The sequence below is a fragment of the Pristis pectinata genome, chromosome 14, assembly GCF_009764475.1.
Source record: "Pristis pectinata isolate sPriPec2 chromosome 14, sPriPec2.1.pri, whole genome shotgun sequence".
Taxonomy (NCBI): domain Eukaryota; kingdom Metazoa; phylum Chordata; class Chondrichthyes; order Rhinopristiformes; family Pristidae; genus Pristis; species Pristis pectinata.
Genome location: NC_067418.1, coordinates 32,289,743 through 32,313,750, shown reverse-complemented (window position 1 = coordinate 32,313,750; position 24,008 = coordinate 32,289,743). Strand labels below are relative to the sequence as shown.

Sequence of the window (24,008 nt, the reverse complement as noted above, 5' to 3'; positions counted from 1 at the left end):
GCATAGATAATCCAAAGTAAAATAATGCAGCTGGTGGAAATCAGAAATAAAATAGAAAATATTGGAAATACTCAGCAGGTTAAGCTGCATCTGTGGGGGGTGGTGCAAACAGTTCCACTTCGATGATGCAAACTCAGAACTGACATGAATAAGAGATGCCCCACTCTGGTAAGAGAAATTAGGTTACATATTGCTTGGAAAAAAGAATCTAAATGAAATAGAGGAGTGAAGGAATCCAGGAATATAATTCTCCAGATCACTAACTATACTGTGCAAGTTTCATAAGGCCTTCAAAATACAAACCAAATAATAAAATAGATTGATTTGAAATTCAAAATTAGAGAAACGTTATGCTAAACTTGTATCAAATCTTGGCAAGACTAAGCCCAGAGGAACACTTGTGATCTCCAAGAGGCTTTGAAGGGTGTGCAGAAATGTACAATGATGGTACAGAACTGCTAGGTTCTATCTATCAGGAAAAGATGAACAAGCTGTGTTTACTTATTAACAAAAAGATGAAGCTGAGGTGTGCCCTAATTGGTATCTTTGAAATTATGAAAGGATTTGATTGAATTGACTGAGGAAAAACTGTTGGTAGTTGGGAGGAAGAACAAGACTAGAGGCTGTCAGTGTTAAATAGTCAATTAGAAATAGAGTTCAGGATAATATGAGGATGTTAGAGTACAAGAATCAGAGGTTATTGCTGACATTGCACAGAACTTTGTTGAGACCAACCCTAAAACAGTGTGTCTTCATAGCTAACAAAGGACATTCTTGCCTTGGAAGCAAATTAGTGTAAATTCTCTAGATGTTTTACCAGAAGACATTGAGTAAGATGGGCCTATACTCACTAGAACTGGGGAGTATACAAGATGATTTAATAAAGATGTAGGATTCTGAAGGGATTGAGCAAGTAGATGCTGAGAAGCTTAATATTTCCTGTGGTTTGAGATGTAGGAAAAAAGCTGTATAGTTCTTGGACTCAAATAAGAAAAAAATTCAAAGGGATATGTGTCTTTGGAGTCCACTGCCCTAGTGTTGATGCTAAATAATTAAACATATCCAAGGCCAAGGTGATGAAACATTAAGAATATCAAGGAATATGGGAACTGGATGCCAAGTAGGTAAAGAATCAATGATAATCATTCTGAATGATGAATTTGGCTCAAAGGACACTACCTTGCTGCTCTTCCTCCTGTTCCTCTGTTCTAATAAATGAAGTAGGTTCTTTGCTGCTGATACAAATTTGTTTCAACACAATTTTCAGTAATATCTTTCAATAAGAAAGCCAGAAATGATTTATTTATAACATTTGCAAAAATTAAGCTGAGTTCCCCATCAGAAGTACTTTTCTAGTTGTTTTCCCTGGAATAACAATTTCCCTGGGAATAGAAGCAAAGATAAATGTTTGGATGCCCATTCAACTACATCTCAATTCATTCGGCGTTGCTTGAGATATCCTGACCTATCCTTTGCATTAACAGAGCAAATTGAGATAGGCACAGGCATGATGAAGGCATGTTAATGAAATGTAGTGAAGGGGTATACCTAATTTCCCCTCTTATTAGTTATTGTTCCCACCTGTGTCATCCAAAGCTGAGCCAATCTGAAAAAACTGGCACTTTGATCTGATTTTCTATCCCTGCTTGAGAGTTTTTAAGTGATCACTGGCAGGTGGAAGATTCAGAATTAAATCCACCCTCCCCAAAACATTTTCAGATTAGATGAGACGTTTGGGATCTCTGTTGGTAACTAGAAGGTACCAAGTTTGCAGACTTACACACAGCAGGCTTAAGTAACGTGCCTGTGCTTAGATCTCGAAATGGCCCATCATGTTTGTGCAGGTCAAAAAAGAGTTAATCAATTTAATCCCTTCTGCTTCTGTGATGTAAATTTTCAATGATTCAATGGTTTCTAACATCTTTCTTACTTGTGTCTTGTGACACCATCTAAGGAATCTCTATCATTTTAACATGGAATGTAATGATCTAATTTTATCACAAGAGTGCTCTGATTTTCTTTTGTGGTAGGGGGCTGTATTCAGTGTGTATCCTTGGTAGTTATGAGGCTGAAAATAAGAACTCAGCACTTAAGAAGGTAGAATCTGCCCAAAGTGGAACACTCAAATATTATCCCCGTTATTGTTTCCCAATGATATCAGAAAATAATTAAAGAAAATTTAAGCCATGGATCTTGATCCACACCCCTCTTACACGTTGAAAGGTAAAACTGTTTGCTGAGATACGGAAACAGTATCAGTTGCAGGCTACACATAAATTAAACAGCATTTTAGCCTTGCAAGGAACAGTAAGTCTGCAATTAAAATTCATTGAAACCACATGACTGGGGATGTTGGGGTAGTGGGAAAGTTAAGGGTGTATGGTGGTGATGGAAGGATAGACAAGGTATGGGACCAGGGGAAACCAGATCAAAATCATAACAGACTGTGGGGTAAGAGCTAATTACTCAGCAGCTTTGGATATTAGTAAACTAGACCCCAGGAAGGACCAGAATATTAAGTACAATGAAGGGACTTTTTTTTATATTACCACGCAGAAGCACACTCAATTGATAGAAATTCATTTGTTTGTAAGTATTCTGTTTGCCTAATGGCAAGCAAATTAACAATTCAACAAGCCTTAAATGAATTAACTCAAATAAAAAATATCACATTCAAACCATTTCAAGGAGTGATTAACGTCACTGAGCCTAGTGGGGGTGGGGGGGGGGGGGTGGTATTACCCAAGTCCATAGCATGAGTAATGACAATCAGTAGAAATGAAAATTGAGTTGTTTATAGAATGAAATCCATGTTATTTTGTTCACCACCTTATGTTGACTTTTAACCCCATGGATTCTTAAAATCTAAAAGTCTAGAGTCGTAGATTGCTGAAAGGATGATAAATATCTGCACAGGCAACTTCACGTGGTAGAAAAGAAGAAGTGGAGTATTTGGTGGTTAAATTAGATAGCCCACAGAAACAAGGATCAAGTTTATACTGCCTGTTCATTACAATGATTTCAACATCTAACCAGTACTAAACACATTGTTGGTGGCTTATTTCTTCAGCAGGGAATCCAATTTCATGAGTAGCTAGCTTGTTCTGCTTAAAGCAAGTTTTCACCTCTTAAATGTGTAGTGCATTGTATGCGCAGCAGGGATGGGAAATCATTGTGAAATTTCTAGAAACTTTCCAAAATACTCATGGCATGACTGAGGAAGAAACAGCTCAGTAGTTTTAGGGCACAGTACTGTATGGCCTGATGGAGACGATGTGAGATGTGATGTATTCGGGCAGAGCCAGTTGACTCTTAGACTGCAACCTCCATAGTGCCATGAGTAGCAATTGTGTAGAAGCACAAGGATAGGTATAGCACTCCAAAGACAAGTGCCATTGGAAATTGAGTAATTAATTGACAGTTCTACGGTATTTGGTACATTTTGATATATATGTTGGTTGGAATTTTTTATTTTATATGGCTTTCATAATGACATTTATCTGAGAGGAAGCTGTAATAGCCATGGAGAAAAATTTAGATGAAGACAGATTATGAGTGGGAAATTTGGACTCTGTTTATTGGTTGCACAGTTAAGTGAGTTGGTCATGAATGGCAAGGCAAGAAAAAGGCTGTCCAGGTTGCCTCCTCCCTCCCTCCCTCTTCTTCATCCTCCTCCTGTTCTGGAATTTCTTACTGGGATAAGGACTGAGTTCTCACAATGGTGAATTTGTGCAGCATGGAGCAGATGACTGCAAATCTTGAGACTCTCTGTGCTGTGTAGTGCACCAGACCAGTGCAAGCAGCAAAATTCTTGTTTGAGCATCTTAATGGACTACTTGTGTACTTTTCATGTATTAGTTACATGCATGAGTTGCAAGGTGGAGTGTAGGGTGTGTAGTTATTAAACAGTCCTAATCAGCCATTGTGATTTTTAAAAAAAGTTGGTTATTGGGTGAAATATCAATGGTACATTGGATTATTGCAGAATAAGGGCATCATGATTGCTACCTGGATACTGGGTATTGATGCTATTCATGGGCTGTGAATAGTCACACATTAGCTGAATATTGAGAGAATGGAATCACTTCCACTTGCAGTGCATTGCCCAGTTAACAATAGCACACTGAACCTTGAGGAAGCCTGGAATCATTGCCAGGCTATATCCCCATTTCATTGGCTGTCTCTGTCAAAAGAGAATCATATATTTATAGATCTCTTGAAAAAGAGTGCATCAGTGACTCCTTTCTTGCTGCAATGGATTGCATAGTGTGATATGTCACAGATATCATCAGCTCTTTGTATTAATATTCATAGCCACTGTGACATTTATCACCATTGAAGCCTTTTTTTATGACTTTGGAGATGTAGCTGAAAACACGTGCTTAGAACTTGGTTGGTAAATGCATATAACTCAGCTGGATCATGACAAAAAAAAACATTTGTTGAGGGCCTGTGTAGGAAATTGAGTACTGGATAAGGCTTAAGCTCAGAGCAAGGCCTTTCACACTCAAGACCTTTCTTTCTCACCAGTGAGAAGTACACAAAGAAAATCTGGTATGTATGGGTTAGGGCTGGGATTTTGCAGGAAAAAGAGGAATCCAGGAGAGGAGGATGGTAAGGTCAGGGATCAGAACCAATTAATGTGTGGGGTCAGGGTCTTTGTCAAAGGATCAGTGCAAGGTAGGATCGGCAGTTGAGTGGGGAGTGTTTGACTTGCTAGGGTGGGTGCTTTGCTATGGTTCATTATTGTTTCAAATTCCTTACAATTACTATTACAATGGTCTCAGTGTTATTCTCATTTAAACTCTTGATAAAAATAAATGAATATTTTACATGAAAGATTTTCACGATAGTTTCTCATAACAGTTACATTTCTTTATTTTTGTTTCAGACAAAGATCTACAATAAGATTCTTCGTTTGTCAACCTCAAACATGTCCATGGGAGAGATGACGGTAGGACAGATTTGCAATCTGGTCGCCATTGACACAAACCAGCTGATGTGGTTTTTCTTTCTCTCCCCCAATCTGTGGGCCATGCCTGTGCAGGTAATTTTATGGGACGTTAATGCTAAACTTCTAAAGCCAAAGGCTAGGTTTTATTATCTGTTTATTACTCTAATAGCCATGGCGTCAATTTAGCGATGGCTATTAGAGTAATAAACAGATAATAAACCTCCTGGAAATTGAGTTTAATCTGCATCACTTGAGCACATTCACATTCCTACTCAATCATTTTGTCCCGAACTCCTTCCAGTGTCCTTCCAATATAACACAGGCAAGGGTCCACTGAAGGGCTGGAATTTGATGCAGTCTAAACATGCTCATGCTGTAATACCTGTGTGACCTTTTCAGAAGCTGGGTCTCTATCAAAAAGAGTTGGTGGGCCTGAGATGGGGACTCAGAAATATTAGCAGATTGTATTAGAGTTCTTAAGTTCTCTGGCTTCTCAATCAATAAAGAAAAGGTCAATAGTTGGTGTAGCAGAGGAATCCAGGTGCACCAAGCTTCTTAAAATACTCAACTTAGATCTTTTATAACATTTTTACAGTAAACAATTGCTGAGTTAACTTGCAGACTAGGGGTACAAATTCTCTGCTACAAGTGCACCTCAAATTTCCTCATTAAAATTGCTTAGCTTTTGGAATAGTATTCCATTGGCTGTGGTGTCATTGTGGCTAAGTCACTGGATTAATATCAAGAAGCCTGGACTGTCAGTCCAGAGTTTTGATTTTAAATCTCTCCATAGCAACCAATGAATTTAAATTCAAATCAATAAATAAAACTGTAATAAAACAAAATATTAGATTAAATTATTGCTGGTTACCATGATACTAGAAATCTATCATGCTTATCCTGTCTGCCTTATTTGTGGCCAGACACATTAGTGTGGTTAGTTGTGAAATGGGTGCTTAGGAGCAATTGGATGGACAGTGACAGCCACCTGCTAAGAACAAATAAGTGGAAAAAAAAAGGGGTTCAATTGGTGGAACTTTCACCTTTGAGTAGGAAGAATGTGAATTGTAGCATACTGCAGCATTTGTTGGCTTGGATTTTGTGGTCAGTGGTGAAGCATTTATACTTGCTCCTTTCAGAGTTAGCCTCCCACAAAGATCCATGGATTCCTATGGCATTTCTTTCTCCTTTTCCAACAATGTTGCAGTTCAATTCTCAGATGTTCTTGGTACCACAAGAAGGGTGGATTAACTGGCCCTAAGAGGGTTCCATCATTTGCAGTCTCTTGTGTCTCCAAATTAACTTTCCATTTGGTTCATGTACTGTATGCAAATCAGATGGCATATTGCCTTTTTAACAGTTGCTCCATTTCAAAAAGTAATTCATTCAAATTAGTGCTTTGAGCGTCCTGAGGACAAATTTGTAACACATTCATATCATAGCCTCTTTAGCTTATTCATGGAAAATTTGATTTTTGGTTAATAAGTAGCAAATACTGAACAAAAATGCTACTTTTTTGTGATGAGTACAAACATATTGAGAGAATTCTAAAGCTCAGCAGGATTTGTGCATAGCAAGCAATAACTTAATGTTCAAACTGCAGAGGTAGGACTGGGAGAAATCATTGTGTAGAGTAATTAACAAATGTTGAATTGCTTAAATAAGGGAAGACTTAAATTTGCTTTACAACAAAACCTTTCCCAATTTTTCATTAGTATTCTTTATTATCTTACACACTTTGTGAATTACCTTTTATACCTTTTGTCAGACTTATTGGTTTTATTTAGTTTTGTTTTGTGACTGTGCGCATTATGTTGGTTTCTTTATCTGTGCTAGAAACATTAATATAACAGTGTCTATGTGAGTAACCATGCATCATCATACATGCAAAAGATAACTCTGTCCATGAAATGGTCAGAGCTAATTATGTGCTTAAAGGTGATAAAATAATTAAGAGTACTTTCGTCCAAAGTATTCCTATAAAGTAAAAAAAGTGATATGTTTTTCTTAAAAGAAGTCAACTTTATTTACAAAGATCAAAAAGCAGATGCTGGAAATTTGAAATACAAAGCAAAAGTTGCTGTAAATACTCAACAGATCAGTCAATATCTGCAGAGAGAGAAATACAGAGTTAAATCTTATGTCAGTGACCTTTCATCAGCACTAGAAAAATGAGGGAAAAAAAGGACATGTTTTAAGTTGCAAGGAAGGGGAAGGGGTGAAGTGAACCAAGGGGATGTCTGTAACAGAGTATTGACCAAGAGAGTTCAGGTGACACAAAATGCTGTTGATGCTAAGAGAGGGTGGCAAATACTGGTTAATCACTGCTAACCTTTCTGGAGGAGGTATAAATAGAGGGAGACGAATGGGAACTGTAACTGAGAAAAGCAAAAGAACTCACTTAGATGACACCAACAGCATTTGTGACACTGAAGACTCCTACTCTCCACCCTATCACATACATTCCCTTTATTCGCACACCCTTCCCCATCCTTACCAACTTAAAACATGCCTGTTTTCTCATTTCCCACTACTGCTAAAAGTACAACAACCTGAAACATTAACTCTATGTCTCTGTCTAAAAGTGCTGCTTGACCTGTTGAGTGGCTCCAGCAATGTCTGATTTTATTTTTAAAGGTATTTGGTACGGAGCTTATGAGTAAGAAGATTTTTCAGAGGTCAGGAAGAACATTCATTTGGCTCCTGCCAAAACAAGTTCCACAAATGTTTTGCTAGACTGTACATGTGCTGAGCAGTAGTTTCTTTACAGACGATTGGTCAAGGTGTCTATGCCTAGAACCAATGGGCAATGTGTGTGTGGTGCATGCATGCATGGATTGCTTTTCCCTCATGGTTCTTATCAATTATAAAATTCTTTTGAATTGTAACCTAATGAGGTCTGGGTCCTGTCATAGCAACAGCCCTGTGACATGTTCACATTCTTGCATTTAAATTCTTGGCAGTCATATATAGATGATTCAAAATTCCATCACCTTCAAGTTTCCCTCTGGTCACACAATACTCTAACCTAGATATATCCTTTATCATTGCTGGATCAAAATGCAGAAATTCCACAGCAGTCAGTAAGCACTGTCAGCACTAGGACTATAATTATTCAAAGAGAAGGTCTGCCACCTCCATGGGTGGTCAGTCAAAACTGCTGCTAGTCAGTGTTGCACACAGCCCAAAAAATATTTAAAGAAGAAATAGTTTGGGACAATAGTTCCAAATGGTGACAGAAAAATGGGTCTTTTCATGCCCCCTTGTTACTGTGGGCCAAATCTACAGGTCCAGGTAATTCACATGGAAACTTCAATCTTCAAAAGCCTCATGTGAGCCTGGTAGCCTGGGAACAGAATCACCATATATATTGGATATTTTTATTTTCATATCTTTTCTCAACAAAGAAGGAAATTATTGGGTCTATGCTGGCTTTCGGGGCAATCCCATCAGTCTCATTGCCCCACTTATTTCCATGTAATCTTTCCTCTCTCAAATGCCCATCAAATTCACCCTGATTTTTCTCCCACCTACCTGCACTCAGCGTAATTTACAGTACCCAACAGCATGTCTTTGAGATGTGGGAGAAAACCAGAGCACCTTTGGGAAACCCATGTGGTCACAAGGAGAATGTGGAAACTCCACGCAGACAGCACCAGAGGTCAGGACTGAACCGAGGCTACTGGAGCCCTGCAGCAACTATCCTTGTATTCCCATCAAGCTATTCAAAGACTGGCACCACAAGATAGAGTTGACGTATTAATGATAAAGTTACTATACTCTAACTTGACAAACAGGTTTTCATTTAATTTAATGGAGTTATTTTGTTGTTAATCCCCTAAGAAGACTCCTGGAAACTAATAGTTTTTTGTGACATCAATACCCCCAATGGAAGATAGCCTCTGTGATTTACAAAGGGAAATGCTATTGCCTTTATTTCCTCAGCACTTTCAGTGGTGACTTAGTGCATAGGATTGGAAGTAAAGTGACCCGGAAATTATTTTGCACTTCATAAAATTATATGTATGATGTGCCAATTATCATTTCAGTCAGGAAGCCATTGCTGCTATCTTCATTAGCACATGAGACCTTGGGTGCTACTGAACTATGTTGTATGCTCTTTTGGGTACTGTGGGGTCTTGAAATGTCACGTAGACCCAGGTTCTAGGAAGGCAGCAGAGCTGAGTATGGGAGATCAGTCACCAGGGACTGTTTGCAGACAGTGGCTAACTGGACATTGAGGGGCCCAATCAAAGAACCAATGCTGACGTTATTTGGACATGAAGGGCATGTAATTGGTGGACAGTTGTTATTGTGATAGTAATGTTGGGGCAGCAGAGATGATAAGTAATGTAACTGACCTAAGCGGGATCTCAGGCCTGAATAAAAATTAATAAAATCTGGTTGTTCCAGGAGCTCTTTGAAACAGCACGCTCTAATTTACCTGTTATTGCGTCAAAAGGAATGTTGGATGAGGAATGTTGTCAGCTGATACATGTCTGACTTGAAAATTCTGACAGATGTGCAAGAAACACTGACAACCGGAACTGTCCGGTTGAGTATCTGGAGTGCTCTATTTGGAATAAGAATTGGTTGTAAGTGCATGCCAAACAGGAGAAAAACTTTTTTTGGAAAAAAAAATGTGGAAAACAGTGCTGCATGTCTGAATTTTTAGGCCAGTGTTTCATATGTGTACATAGACCCACATTTTTTCGGTTCAAACCCTCTAGGATAACCTCAAAAATTAATGTCTTGAAGATACTCGAGTGAAATGCTCATCGTCATTTGTAGCTGGAATGTGTATATGCACACAGATAATTCTTCCTTTTGTTGCATTTAAATTACAATTCTTCTGCCAGTGGCACTCCTAACCTTGTTGCAAAATGTAATATAAACAAGATGTTATTGATCTTCAAAGTGGATAAAAATTTTATCTTGAGGAGTACTGTAGGCCAGCTTTCAAGATATAGACTCTCAAGATAAGATAAGATTTCTTTATTAGTGACATGTACATCGAAACACACAGTGAAATACATCTTTTGCGTAAAGTGTTCTGGGGGCAGCCCGCAAGTGTCACCATGCTTCTGGCGCCAACATAGCATACCTGCAAGTTCCTAACCCGTACGTCTTTGGAATGTGGGAGGAAACCGGAGCACCCGGAGGAAACCCAAGCAGACACGGGGAGAACATACAAACTGCTTACAGACAGCGGCAGGAATTGAACCCGGGTTGCTGGTGCTGTAATAGAGTTACACTAACCGCTACACTACGGATGTCAAGATCTCAAGATAGACAGTTCTCAAGATGTATCTTATATAGATATAAGATATCTGGTTTCTGCATTACTTCTAGCAGTCATTCTGCTGTGACACAAAACCCAAGCCAATAGCAGCTGTAGCACACTGTACATGGAAGAGGATCCAATTTGTGCATTAGGGCCAATGAACTAGTCACGGAACTATTTTGTGAAATAGTCAGGGAACATATTTATGCCTTCTAACATTTTAATTAACAATAGCCAAGATTTTGGCCTACCACCTGCGCTCGCCACTTGTTCTTTATTTGTAGACACACGTATCATCATTGGTCTGTGGTTCCACGTAAGTCCTGTACCTTTCTGAAAGGGCTGTTCTGTAAGTGGAGTAGGCCATGTTTGAACCCTGAGGCGCCATCCTCAGAACTGTCTCTGACAAACAGACATTTAAAAAATAGACTGAAGTATATTTTAAAATAATTAGTATTATTCAAGAAATATATTTAAGACAGCTAGAAATTAACTATAAATATAAAGTAAAATAAAGAAACAGAAATGAATTACTTCCTTGATTTACCTTTTTAATCAAGATCAGCAAATTTCTATGTTTCTGTTTTATTGCTATTTTATTAACAGTAACTTTTTTGCACCCGATGAGTCACTGAAGTGATTTAGTTGTAACTGTGTCCACTCAACTCTAATCACAGATTATCACAGGTATTCGCTTTAACAACAATGGCAATGCATTTGTGTTCTTGCCATGCTTTTATAATAGGGGATTTAAATCAGAATGAGAACCTCGCACTAATCTGGATTCTTTCAGGATTACTTAAAGGTAACAACTAACTAAAACAAATGCATGATGTTTACTGGCACTGACACCGTTGGAACATTTGTTGCACGTGACCAAAGCCTTCATTGTCTGTGGTTCTATTTCAAATCTCAAAGGACAGAGATGATTACCCTGATAAGATGCCTCCCTGTCCCAAAGGAGCATTGCATGTTGTCTCCAAATTTTATAGTCAAATAGAAGACTTTTTACATTTGTGGATAGAACATGATTGGCAGAATTGCAATGGCAGTAACCTCATAAATTGAAATAGGAAGTTAAATGTAGTTAGCCAAACATTTTTTGAGAAGTCTATTTTGTATTGTTTTTCTTATCTTTTCCTGAACTACTTCTGACATGACTTTAGCAGTAGGTCGATGCTATGTCTCTCAAATCTCTGCTGAGACCATTTTCAGTGTTCAACAATCCTAACATGGCTCTATTATTAATAGTGAAAATACCAAACTTTCATTCATTATCTATCCAGGATAACAATAAAGCCAAACTTATGAAAGTGTGTTAGATGTGGCAAGAATGTTTGTGTTGATGTATATGATGATGCTACTCTAAGCTTAGAGACATAAAAGCTTGATGCTTCATTTAAACTGTGCCATACCTGCTGTGATGCTCGATGCCAAATGAGACACTATGTTCCATTCTCACGCACCTTTAATACTCACCATGACTTACTTAAACATAAAAATCTAAAAATTACCTCTCAAAAATAATTGATAGAGCAAAATTTATTTTGCCATTTTCTGTATCAAAGGATTTGTTTCGCATTATGTCAGTGATATGCATTGCAATTTAGTGATTTTTTAAGCGAAGCAGGTAGGACAATACAACTTCCAGCCATAGGCTTGTTGATGGCATGCATATGAGGAGCAAAGGGATGGTTTAGGCCTCCTGCCTCATTTTCCCTAAAAGGTAATCCAGGACAGGGCATCCAGTGAGAGCCAGGAATGTGGATTGCTCCTGGCCTATGAGCGAAAATGCCACCGAGGTTTTGTGAAGCAAGCAAAGATGCTGTACTAATTTGACTTCTGTCCTTTATTCAACCCACATTCCCCTTCAGTTCTGGAACATTTGAATCCACTCACATATCTGCTCATCTCTGACTGGTGACCTCCATCAGCACACTTTGGACTTGCTGCTTCGGTGCAGAAAGGGGACCAGAAAATTTAGTTGCACTGTTTCCAAAGCAAATAATGTATTTGCAAATACAACACAGTGTTCTGTTGCATTTAAAAGCTAAGAGTTAAAGTGAAAATTATTCTAATGCAAGTATAAAATTGATTACAGTATATTTCAGAGAGTCAGTTGTTGCCTCTTTTTGGATTCCTGTATTTCCATAACATTTGTTTGTGAGGAACAGGACATACCAGTATTTATTTTCTATTATCATATGATTGGAAGTGACTAAGTGTCAGATATATGAGCTCCACCAAGCTTGATAGGAAGCATGTGACAGTTAATAGGAGCTCCAGCGTAACAGGCAATTTGAAGATTCCAAAAGTCGAGGAAAGATGAACAAGAATCCATAATGCTGCCAGAACCCAACAGGAGACCAGTCTGGAAACTGATAAACAAATTGCATATGAATGCTTCAGATTATGCAGATTGCATTACATGGGTTGTAATTACAATACACAAACAGTTAGAGGCTGGTAGCTGTAGGGCAAATGTGTAACCAGGAAAACTGTCCTGCAGGTTTCTTTATGCTAATACTCATAAACCACCTGACAGGATGCTATTCAGCACAGAGCTCTGCCTTACCAGCTGATTACATTTTGTTTCTTGTTCAAACATTGCAGCTGGGTGTAGAGTAAAACTCCATTAATCCAGCATGTTCAGGACTTCGGTGATGTCACACTGGCATTTTGTCCAACTAATGGCTGTCATTCTATTAATACTCCAGTGCACTTTTAATTCACTTTTTTTTAGACGTTACATAGGAGTATAATAAATTTCCCAGCAAACCTAGTAGGTTTAAATGAAGCACAGGAAACAGGGCACCAGTGAGTTTAAGAGGAGCAGGAAACCAAAGCCCCAGTGAGCTTCAGGAGGGCGTGGGAACTGGGGCCCCTGTGAGTAAATCTGGCAAGTTTAGGGAACCCTGGCTGATGAGAGATATTGACATTCTGGTCAAGAAAAAGAAGGAAGCATGCATTGGGTTCAGGAGATTGGGGACAAGTGAATCCCTTGATGACTATAAAAAGATTAAGAATACACTTAAGAGGGAAATCAAGAGGGCAAAGAGAGGCTATGAGGTAGATCTGGCAGGTAAGGTTAAGGAAAATCCCAAGGGGTTCTATAGCTACATAAAGAGTGAAAGGGTGGCCAGGGAGAGAGTAGGTCCCCTCAGAGATCAGCAGGGCCGCCTATGTCTCGAGCCTCAGGAAATGGGTGGGATTTTTAACGAATATTTCTCCTCAGTGTTTACTGAGGAGAAAAACATGGTTGCTCAAGAGATAAGGGAAACAAGTGAAGATGTTTTGGAGAACATATTACCAGGGAGGAGGTATTGCAGCCTTACAGCACCTTAAGATGGATAAATCCTCAGCATCTGATGGAGTACATCCTCGGACTTTGTGGGAGGCTAGAGAAGAAATTGCTGAAGCCCTTGTGGAGTTACTTGCTTCATTGTTAGCCAATGGTGAAGTTCCCGAAGACTGGAAGGTGGCTAATGATGTTTGCTTGTTTAAGAAGGGTAGCAAGGACGAGCCAAGGAACTGCAGGCCAGTCAGCCTGACATCAGTGGTGGGGAAGTTACTGGGTGAAATTCTGAGGGACAGGATCTATCAGCATTTGGACAGACAAAGTCTGATCAGGAGGAGTCAGCTTTGTGTGTGGGAAGGCTTGATCAGCATGTTTACAGATGACATAAAGTTAGGAGCTGTCGTTGATAGTGAAGAAGGTTATTGTAGATTACAGGGGGATCTTGATCAGTTAGGGAAGTGGACCGAGGAGTGGCAGATAAGTGTGAGGTAATGCATTTTGGAAAGTCAAACCAGGGTAGGGCTTATACTATGATAGAGCACTGGGGAGTATAATGGAACAGAGGGACCTAGGAGTACAAGTGCGTAGTTTGTTGAAAGCAGCATCACAGGTAGACAAGGTGGTGAAAAAGGCATTTAGCACACTGGCCTCCATCATTCAGGGCATAGGAGTTCGGACATTATGCTGCAGTTGTACAAGTCATTGGTGAGGCTGCACTTGGAGTACTGTGTTCAGTTTTGGTTACGTTATTATAAGAAAGACATGGTTAAACTGGAAAGAATGCAGAAAAGATTTACGAGGATGTTTCCAGGATTAGAGGGCTTGAGTTATAGGGAGAGGTTGGCTAGGCTAGGTCTTTATTCCCGAGAACATGGAAGTATGAGGGGAGACCTTATAGAAGTATTTACAATTATGAGAGGCATAGGTAAGGTGGACAGTAACAGGCTTTTCCTCAGGGTAGGGGAGTCCAGAACCTGGGGGTATAGATTTAGGGTGAGAGGGGAATGATTTAAAAGGGACCAGAGGGGCAACTTTTTCACACAGATGCTGGTGAATATATGGAATTTGCCAGAGGAAATGGTTGAGGCAGGTACAATGGTATCACTTAAGAAGCCCTTGGATAGATACATGGAGAAGAGGGGCCTGGAGGGATATGGGCTGAACACAGGAAATTGGGACTAGCTAGGTGAACAACATGGTCGGCATGGACTCTTCGGGCTGAAGAGCCTGTATCCATGCTGCATTGCTCTATGACTCTATGAGTTTAAAGGGAGAGTGGGAACCAGGGCCCCAGTGTGTTATTAGGAGCACAAGAAGCAGGGAACTACTGTGTTGAAGGGAACACGGTAACCAGGGCACCTGTGTATTGAAGGAAATCAGCATCCTGAGAGCCAGATGCCAAACCATCAGGATTAATGACCAATGGGATAGCTGATTTATGGAGTTTTTACCTCACCTGCTTCTTCAAGGCAAGGAAAAAGACCTTAACTCTTCCAGAAGAGCCAAATTCAAATGTGAACACTGGCAAAATGCACATGCCAAATTTTCTGGAACTTTTATATTGGATGGTTGGACTTTCGTAAATTCTCATCACACCAGTTTCCTCATCGGCAGGTTAAGTAAGTTAATGGTGCCTTTTGTCAGCAAGAAAAAAACTGACCTTATTGGCTTCTCAAGAATATTCAGTGAATGCTGCCACTTTGGTGCTGTCTTGTTTGGCTACTTTTAAGATACAAGACTTTATTTATGCCTGTTTGAACTGTCTAATTACTAGCACATTCTTTCTAGTCCATGAGGCTAATTACGTCCATTGTTAATTTCTGAGTCCTCCAGAGGATTAGTTGATAAAAATAACCACTGACTGCATATGTCTTGACTTGCATTACTGAGCATTATAAAAACTGTTTGATGTGTCGTTTAAATGTGACAAATTACTTTTAATTGTGTAAAGGAGACTAACCAATAGCATTATGAGAACTGGAAAAATTAATATTCTGATGACCATTTATGGGAAACAGAGTCAGGAAAGTTTTGCACGTAGTTGAACTTCTGCTGGTTAAAGCAGGGCTATATTTTTCCTGGTAGTTAAACAATCATCAAGCTTAGAACAGCTGATGAAGATCACGTTCCAATAATAAAGTGTCTAAGCTCAATTTAGCATCAGCAGATTCCATTTAATTGCCATTCCATGTCAAGCAGCTGTTGTGAAACTTTATCTTGTTTTCACATTTGAGATCTGAGAGTGGATTTTAATTTTCAACAGTGGTGAGACCAGACAGTAGAGGATAGGCTATTCGTTACATGCTCCACAAGTCAAGCTCCACAATATTAGGTTTGGCGTATGATGGCCAGCTAAACCATTATTGGCCACTTTCCATGGTCGCTCCTATTTTAGTGCTACCCAAACTAAAGACTATTACATTTAATATGTTTGTTTGCACTTCAAGCACATTGTGTCCATATCATTCTGAGATGCCTGCAAACTGAGGCTGTCATTTTATTGATGTGCAATTCCACAATACCTGGAAACATTCTGGTAAATCAGCAAATGTGCCATTCTTTACGTTGAGCTTAAGCTGTGAATATTGTCAGCTTATTCAAGCATGAAGGTCATGTCACATTCAACTCCAATCTGGTCATTGATAGTATTAATGCTTGTACTAACCAGGAAGATTCACTAGATACCACACACAGCATGTTTGATATTTCTTTCTTGAGGCCAACAAGCCTGAGATAAATTGTACTTGGCTGCGTGCTATAGTCCATGGGTTAAGTGTTGGAAAACAGGATTTGTGGACAGAGTTAATGATTGGCCTCTCTCTTCTAATCCCAACACAGTGGCAAAGGGCCTGATTTCATGCTATGTCACTCTATCTCAGTAATGTGATTCTACTTACATAACCTAAGTTAACCCTGGAATTGAATATTAATCCAGTTTGTCACTCTAGCTTGCTTCAACAATGTGTTGTACTTCTTTAAAAACTGGAAAAAAAAAGTTTTGGCCACTGGCATCAACCAAGCCATTCGATTCAGACCTGACAAAAGAACACCCAGCCCAGCAGGCACTGAGAAATTCTCCTCACTGACATCTGGGGACATGTTTAAAATAAGAAGAACAATCCCATTGACAAGTCAAGCAACAGTCTGATTTAAACTGTCTGATATTCCTATCAGCCATTATCATAACTCCCTCTGCCACCTCTGCATATATTCTATTCCATTGTGATAGAACAGTGAGGCAGTGGCAGCCATCAGCAGAGACTTGATGTCCCATGGCATCCAATCAAATGGTAACAGGTCAAGAAAGCCCCCTGGTGATCACCGACTCATGCTTTCCACTTGCTGATGAATCGCTACTCTTCTATGCTTAATATTAATTGCATGAAGCAATGAGGTTCGCAAGGACATGGAAGGAACTTGGTAGAGAACTCTTGTGTGAAGTGAATCCTTGTGAAAGTCGAAGACCCCTCCTCATTGATAATTTTACCCCTCTTGCCCTGCCCCTCCATTTACCACTGTACTAAATGGCATGGATACAGAACAAGTAGCTCAAACTGGGCATCTATGAACTGATCGTCCATTTTCAATGTATTCTATGTCTGAATCAGATTCAATGAAGAGCAAAGTGAATGCACATGGTGCATCTTATAATGAGCTGCTAATGTGATAAAGCTACAATGCATATATGCTAAACTGTGGAAGCAACCTTTTACAGAATTTTGCAATTTTTTAACTTGCATATCAGAGCTGATATCCTGTCATGTCCCATTATGGATGTTGGTGGAAATTAAGTCATTAACATGCGGAGGAGGCTTCATGAGTATCTCTGTCCTCAATATTGGCATGTGAATGCAAAAGACAAAGTAAAACATTCATAACCATCTTCAGCAAGAAGTGTCAAGTGAAAAATCCAACTCACTTCTGATACCCCACAACCACAGAAGCCAGTCGTCAACCATTTTGATTGAATCCACATTATATGAAGAAGCTATTGTATGTACCAGAAAAGTAATGACTTCAACAACTTTTGGCTGCAGTGCATCAGCTCCAGTTTAAGATTCCAGCCAGATTGTCCCTGCACATTTAGCAACGTCTCTAACTAACGTGCTGAATTTCTCAGATGTGCCACCCATCGAGGGAAGTACAAATCCAATTCAGTCAGTTGCAATTCCTCCTCTGCCATCAGTCCATTCTTGATCATCAACAAAGTGATGGAAGGCGCAGTTGAGAGTACTGTCAAGTAGCGATTCTCAGTTGCCTAAAGATTGATTCCCAGTTTGAACTGCAGCAGAATCACTTGGCCCCAGGCTTCATTACTGTCTTAATCCAATCCTGGTCAAAAGAGCCAAATTCCAGAAGCAATTGAGAGCCAATATTGGAATCAAGGAGCCTGAGTGAAATTAAAGTCAGCAGGATTTCGGTCTTCACTGCCTGCAACCAATAAAGGGAAATCATCATTGTTGTTGGAGGTCAATCATCTCAGCCTCAAGTCATCGCTGCAGGAGTCCCTCAGCGCAGACTAATGCCTTTCCTTCCATCATAAAGACATGTGAGGATGCTTACTGATGGATGTAATGTTTGGTTCCATTCAAAATAACAAAGTTATTTTAAAAGTTATAAATAACAAATGCTTATATACAACAAGATCTGGACATCATTCAGATTTGGGTTGATAACTGAAAAGTAAGTTACACCGAATGTGCCAGATGAAAATGGCAGTCTACAACATGAGAGCATCTCACCACCCAGTCCTTGACATTCATTGGCATTATAATCACTGAATCCCCAGCTTCCTGGGGGTTGGGGGGTGGGGCAGGCAAAATCACCACTAACTTGCCAGAAACTCAAACAGACCAGTCACATAAAAACCATAGGAATAAGTCATCTCAGCAAAGTTAACTAGTTTTCATAAAAACTCATCTGGTTCACAAATATCCTTCAAGGAAAGGAACTATGCCATCCTGACCTAGGCTAGTTTATGCGTGACTTCAGACCCACCATTGTGGTTGACTGTTGTCTGTCTTCTCAGTTAAGGGGCAATTAGAGATGCCAGCAACGCCATGAATGAAATCAGAAAGAGAAACAATTCAGGGACTGGATAATTCACACCTCTTCATTACTTAAAGGTTTCCATCACCTACAAAGCATGATTGCGATGAAATATACTACATTCCAATTCAGAACAAGCTCAACAACATGACAAAGCAGCCTACTTGATGCTTTCCCAGTCCACCACATTTGACATTCGCACCCTGCATCACCACTACATAGTGAAGTTATAGTATATACCATGTACAAAATACACTGTGGCAACTTGCCAAAGTTCCTTTAGCACCACCTTCCACAAGTCTGCCAGCTGGAATACAAAAGAGCAGTGAATGTGGAAACTATCACTTACAAGCCACATGTCATCCTGGCTTGCCATTTCTACAAATCAGAGCATTGCAATCCTCGGATTCGATGCCCAACAGCATTATGGGAATACCTTCACCTTACAGCATGAAGCATTTCAGGAAAGTGCCTCATCAACACCTTTTCATGGGGAGTTATGAATGGGCAATAAATGTTGGCCTTGCCAGTGATGCCTGCACCCTGTAGATAAATAAGAAAATATTTAGTAAAAGAAAATTAGAATGAATGTGAGCACAGCTACCACAAAACACTGGTCTGAAAGTCATTCACCCACTCGGTATGCTCTCCCATCTTTGTTAAGAAGCTCTGATTTTCTTTAGCCCCATTTTCCCACATTTCAGCAGAGATACCTTCCATTCCACTGTCATTTAATTTTTTTTGATAAAAACCATCAACTGTCAAGTATGGACTAGTTTCTAAATAGCACCAAACATGTGTGAACAGGAATGCAATGCCTTCTGAATTATAAATAATCTGAAATGTACTCTACATTAGATTTCTTTCTCAAGCTTCCAAATTTAGTTCAATTGACTTGGGATTCCATCCTTGTAATGAGCCATTGTCACCTCCCCTCCAACTTCATTAACAACAATGTTGTTGGAAATGGTAGTGACGTGTGCAAGATGAACAGGCTTGTTTTTTACTTTGAAACTATTTAGTAATCCATTATTACTCTGATAAAATTAAGTTATTTTTACATAGGTGTTGATCTGAAATCAGATTTTTTTCATCCTATTGCTGCATTGCAGAATTATTTTGATCTTCATGTAAATTATTCTTTTTTTTATTACAGATTATTGTAGGTGTGTTTCTTCTCTATTACCTCCTTGGAATTAGTGCCTTAATTGGAGCAACAGTAATTGCATTGTTGGCCCCAGTCCAGTATTTTGTAGCAACCAAATTCTCTCAAGCCCAGAGAAGCACATTGGTAAGTATTACTTCACAAAATAATGACCCTAGAATAATTATTGGCTAATCCCAGATTGTTCATTGGAATTCTGTTCTTTCTAATACCTTTAACATCCACATATGCTATATTTCTTAATCATGTGGAAAACCAAGAGCCTTGCTCCCAAAGTTACATCATCACTGTTCTAAATGGATAGAGTGCATGTCTGCTGCACAAGTTAGTCTTGCTGCCAGTTCAACCATTATGACAAAAAACATATTCTAATTTGTGTTTTCCTCCTAATGAGCCAAGCACAAGTGGAGCTTTTGTTACGTCAAGGCCAGGTGTCTTGAGCTCCCACAGTGCGTGACAGAATGATCGTGCGGTAAACTATCCTTATCTAGAAATTGTGAGTTCATCTGAACATATGTTCAAGACTGTATGCATCTTTTAGTAGTTATAGAGAATTTTAGGATTTCATGGGCTATTGTGTCCTAACTGATCAAGACTTACATCAATGGAAAATTTAGAAAATGGTTAGCTTGTATACATCTTCCATTTAAATGTTTAAAAATGTTAAAATATGAGGAGGGTGCAATGCTAATGTGGTAAAGTAGCATCCATAATTCCTTCCACGGGGCGTCATAGAGTCATACAGCACAGAAACAAGCTCTTCAGCCAACCAGCTCCATGCCAACCATGAAGCACCTTTCCACAGCAATCCACATCCCCATCAACCTCCCACAAATTCTATCACTTATCTATAGACTAGGGGGAATTTACTATGGCCAATTAATCTATCAACCTGCACATCTTTGGCATGTGGGAGGAATCCAGAGGACCTGGGGAAACCCATGCATTGACAGTGAGAATGCAAAAATGCAATACAGACAGCACCAAGAGCCAGGAATGAATCCAGGCTCGCTGGAGCTGTGAGGCAGCAGCTCTTTTAGCCATGCTACTCTGCCATTGACTGATAGGACACTCCATTGTTGCATTGAAACCCTATTTCAGCTGCAATATTGAGCAAAATACGCTTGACAAGAAATTCTAATTGGTGCATTAGATGGGCATGGCTGCCATATGTTAACAACCATTTCTGTGATCAGCCCTTCTCCGAGATTAAGTCTGAAGTCAATAAAGATGTGCAGCCAGATTCTCCTTCTGAAGGCAACATTCAGGGAGGTCAGTAACAGATCCTTTGGACCTGTGCTGTAGCCAAGAGAGGGATGGGCATCTCAGCTCTGAGAAATCCTGCAACCTTCTCCCATAAGCCCAAGCAACTATGAATAAAAGGTGCAAGAAGATGACATGGGGTGAATGTTGGTGGGGATGGAGGAGTGGATCAGAGTATCCAGAGGGAATAGTCACGCTGAAATACTGAAAGGGAAGGGGAGGAAAAGATATGTCTGGTGGGGGCATTACACTGCAGCTGCCAAAAATGGTAGAGGGAATGAAATAGATGTGGTTGAGGACCATGTCACCCTTTTGTTGGGAATGCATGGATGAGGAAAATGAAGCTATAATCTCATTCAAAGATTGATGTGTAAAATTGAGAAAGGATTGGTACTTTTTGCAGCACATTTTCATCTAAAGGTAAACCACAGTTTATCTTTAGATTAGAGTTAAGTTAGAGGGATATGTGGGAGGAAGAGGTTAGGTAGTCTTAGGTGTGGTTTGAAGGGCGGCAAAACATGGTGGGCCAAAGGGCCTGTATTATGCCGTATTGTTCTATGGTTCACATAGTTGGGTATAATATATTACTTTATATATACCCATGCCACTTATCCTGGTTGATCCTGAACATTGTTACATATTTAGGAAAGTGCTCCATTCAGCAGTAGTGATGCTTCTAATGCTAATGAACAAAAGAAAGTAATAAATTTGAAAGGAAAGAACAGCATTACATGATGGTTGAAGTATTGAGGCCTGGTTGACAGATGTTAAGGATTTCAGACTGTCTTCATAGTTTAATTTGTCCTTCTCCAAGCTCTGCCACTGATTGTTCTCCTTATTGCAGGATTACTCAAGTGAGCGCTTGAGGAAAACCAATGAATTGCTACGAGGAATCAAACTACTTAAACTTTATGCTTGGGAGCAAATCTTCCATAAAAGTGTGGAAGAGACTCGACACAAGGAGCTAACAAGTCTCAAATCCTTTGCTCTCTACACCTCCATATCTAGTAAGGAATAGTATAAGTTTCATTTCAAATGTTATAATTCCAACTTGACATTTGCTTGTTTTAATTTTGTGCGTTTATTTATCAAGTGAATGAAACTGCAATTTTTATTCTGGACCGTAGAAATAGCTAACATAAAAAGTTTATGCTCTTTATAGGGATTAAATTGAAGTGAAATCATTCTGACTGTGATATTTGATATGACCTTGAGCACTGGTGTGAGCAATGATCTGAATAGATTAAAACTCCAATAATTGGTGATCCAATTGGTTCAGTAAGTGACTCACTCATTAGTACACTCAGATCTCATCAGTGGACTTACTATCCATCTTACTATCTGCATACTCGCTGGTCAGCCATTTGTTACTGGGAGTGTGGGACAGATGTGAGGCTGGAGTCGGGGTTGGGATCAAGAACATCAGGGATCCAGAAATGAGGTTGGGGATGAGAAAAACAGAGCATGGACCAGAGATTGCATCTTTCAGATTCCTACTCCCTTTAAACTCATTGTGTTCACCGGAAAATGTATTATACTACTGTTTAACATATAAAAAAAAGTGAAGTAATTGTTTGCTGGAGTGAAACATCTAACAGTTTGAAAGATCTGCTAGTCTAGCACCACCAAAATCCCAAGGGTGTCAGATTATCAGAGTGGAAGTTAATAAGGGGGACTGTAGATGCTCCCAACACTTTTTGTGTGTTGCTAAAGTTAGTTGTGCATATTTTATACATAATTATATCACTTGTCAAGTAATTGTAAAATTGGACTAATGCCTCCTATGATTTGTTTCACACTTTGTTCTAGTATCATCAATTTTGTAAGATATTTGTAGATTGACATTAATTCATTTTTAAATGTACCCTCATCACACATCAAAGCTAAAAATAACTGCTTTGGCAAAGTTTTGATATGGAGTTTATTAAATTGTGCCTATTCTGTTCTGTTTGTGGCAATTATAATGCATATAAATGAGGGACAGCATAACAAAGCTGATTTCCTCACAGGTCGCTTGTTTCATTGGCAGTCTGACTTAGTGACTATAGGTCTGACTTACACAGGGAGGAAAACTGAGACGTAATTTTGTTGAGTAATTGCAATACGATTGTAATCCCAAACCAGTGCCTTTACATAATATAGCACTGAGCAATAACAAACTGGCTACCAAGTACTACTTAAGGAAACCAAAACATTTTGGGCAAAGTCCTTTTGTAAGTGATATCTACCTCAGAATGTTTTTTTTTATTCTCTTTTTATCTTGTGGGTTTCACTAACAAACCCATTCAAAACTACCTTTGAAAAGTTAAGGGTGAGTCTCTTCTTGGACCACTGCAGGCCCTTCTGGTGAAGGTCCTCCACAATGTTTTTTAGTTGCAGAGTTCCAGGATTTAGGCCCAGTGATGAAAGAACAGTGATCCATTTTCAAATCAGGTTGCAGTGTGACCTGGAGGAGAATCTGTAGATGTGGCTATTCTCATGCCCCTGCTTCCCTTGTCCATCTTGGCGGTAGAGGTCGGGGGCTTGGGACGTGCCATTGGAAGAGCCTAGGTCAGTAACTGCAGGGAGAATGAGGTAGGGTGCTGCACTGTTCAGAGATAACACAAAAGCTGGGAAAAGTGCAACAATTAACCAGAGGATAGAAGTAAAGTCTACATTGATCATGCTAAGCGGAGTATACTACATGCTATCTAATAGTGGAAAGTTGCATATGTGACATGAATAAAGGACATGGAATAATAATTTATGGAATAAAAATGTGGACGAATCAATTACACCATAAAATTACTGAGAGCTCAGTGCCAATATGTACTAACTTACTGATCTCACTAAAGTCCCTTATATGGTTGAAAAAAACCCAGAAAATGCTGGAAGCACTCAGGGGGTCAGGCAGCATCTGTGGACAGAGAAACAGAGTCAACATTTCAAATTACCAGCATTGGCTTTTATTTAATTTTCATCCCTTGGATAGTTGCTTTGGGCAATAGAACTGTTA

General features: G+C 39.4%; 1 protein-coding gene across 1 annotated transcript in view; it reads left to right on the top strand.

Annotated features, from left to right (window-relative positions):
- The window catches only part of LOC127577605 (ATP-binding cassette sub-family C member 8-like), a 120,826-nt gene that overhangs the window by 35,211 nt on the left and 61,607 nt on the right, over nucleotides 1–24,008 (top strand). Inside the window, 3 exon segments of the mRNA XM_052028871.1 lie at nucleotides 4,892–5,047; nucleotides 19,742–19,876; nucleotides 21,858–22,020. Coding sequence (XP_051884831.1) covers nucleotides 4,892–5,047; nucleotides 19,742–19,876; nucleotides 21,858–22,020 — 454 coding nt within the window.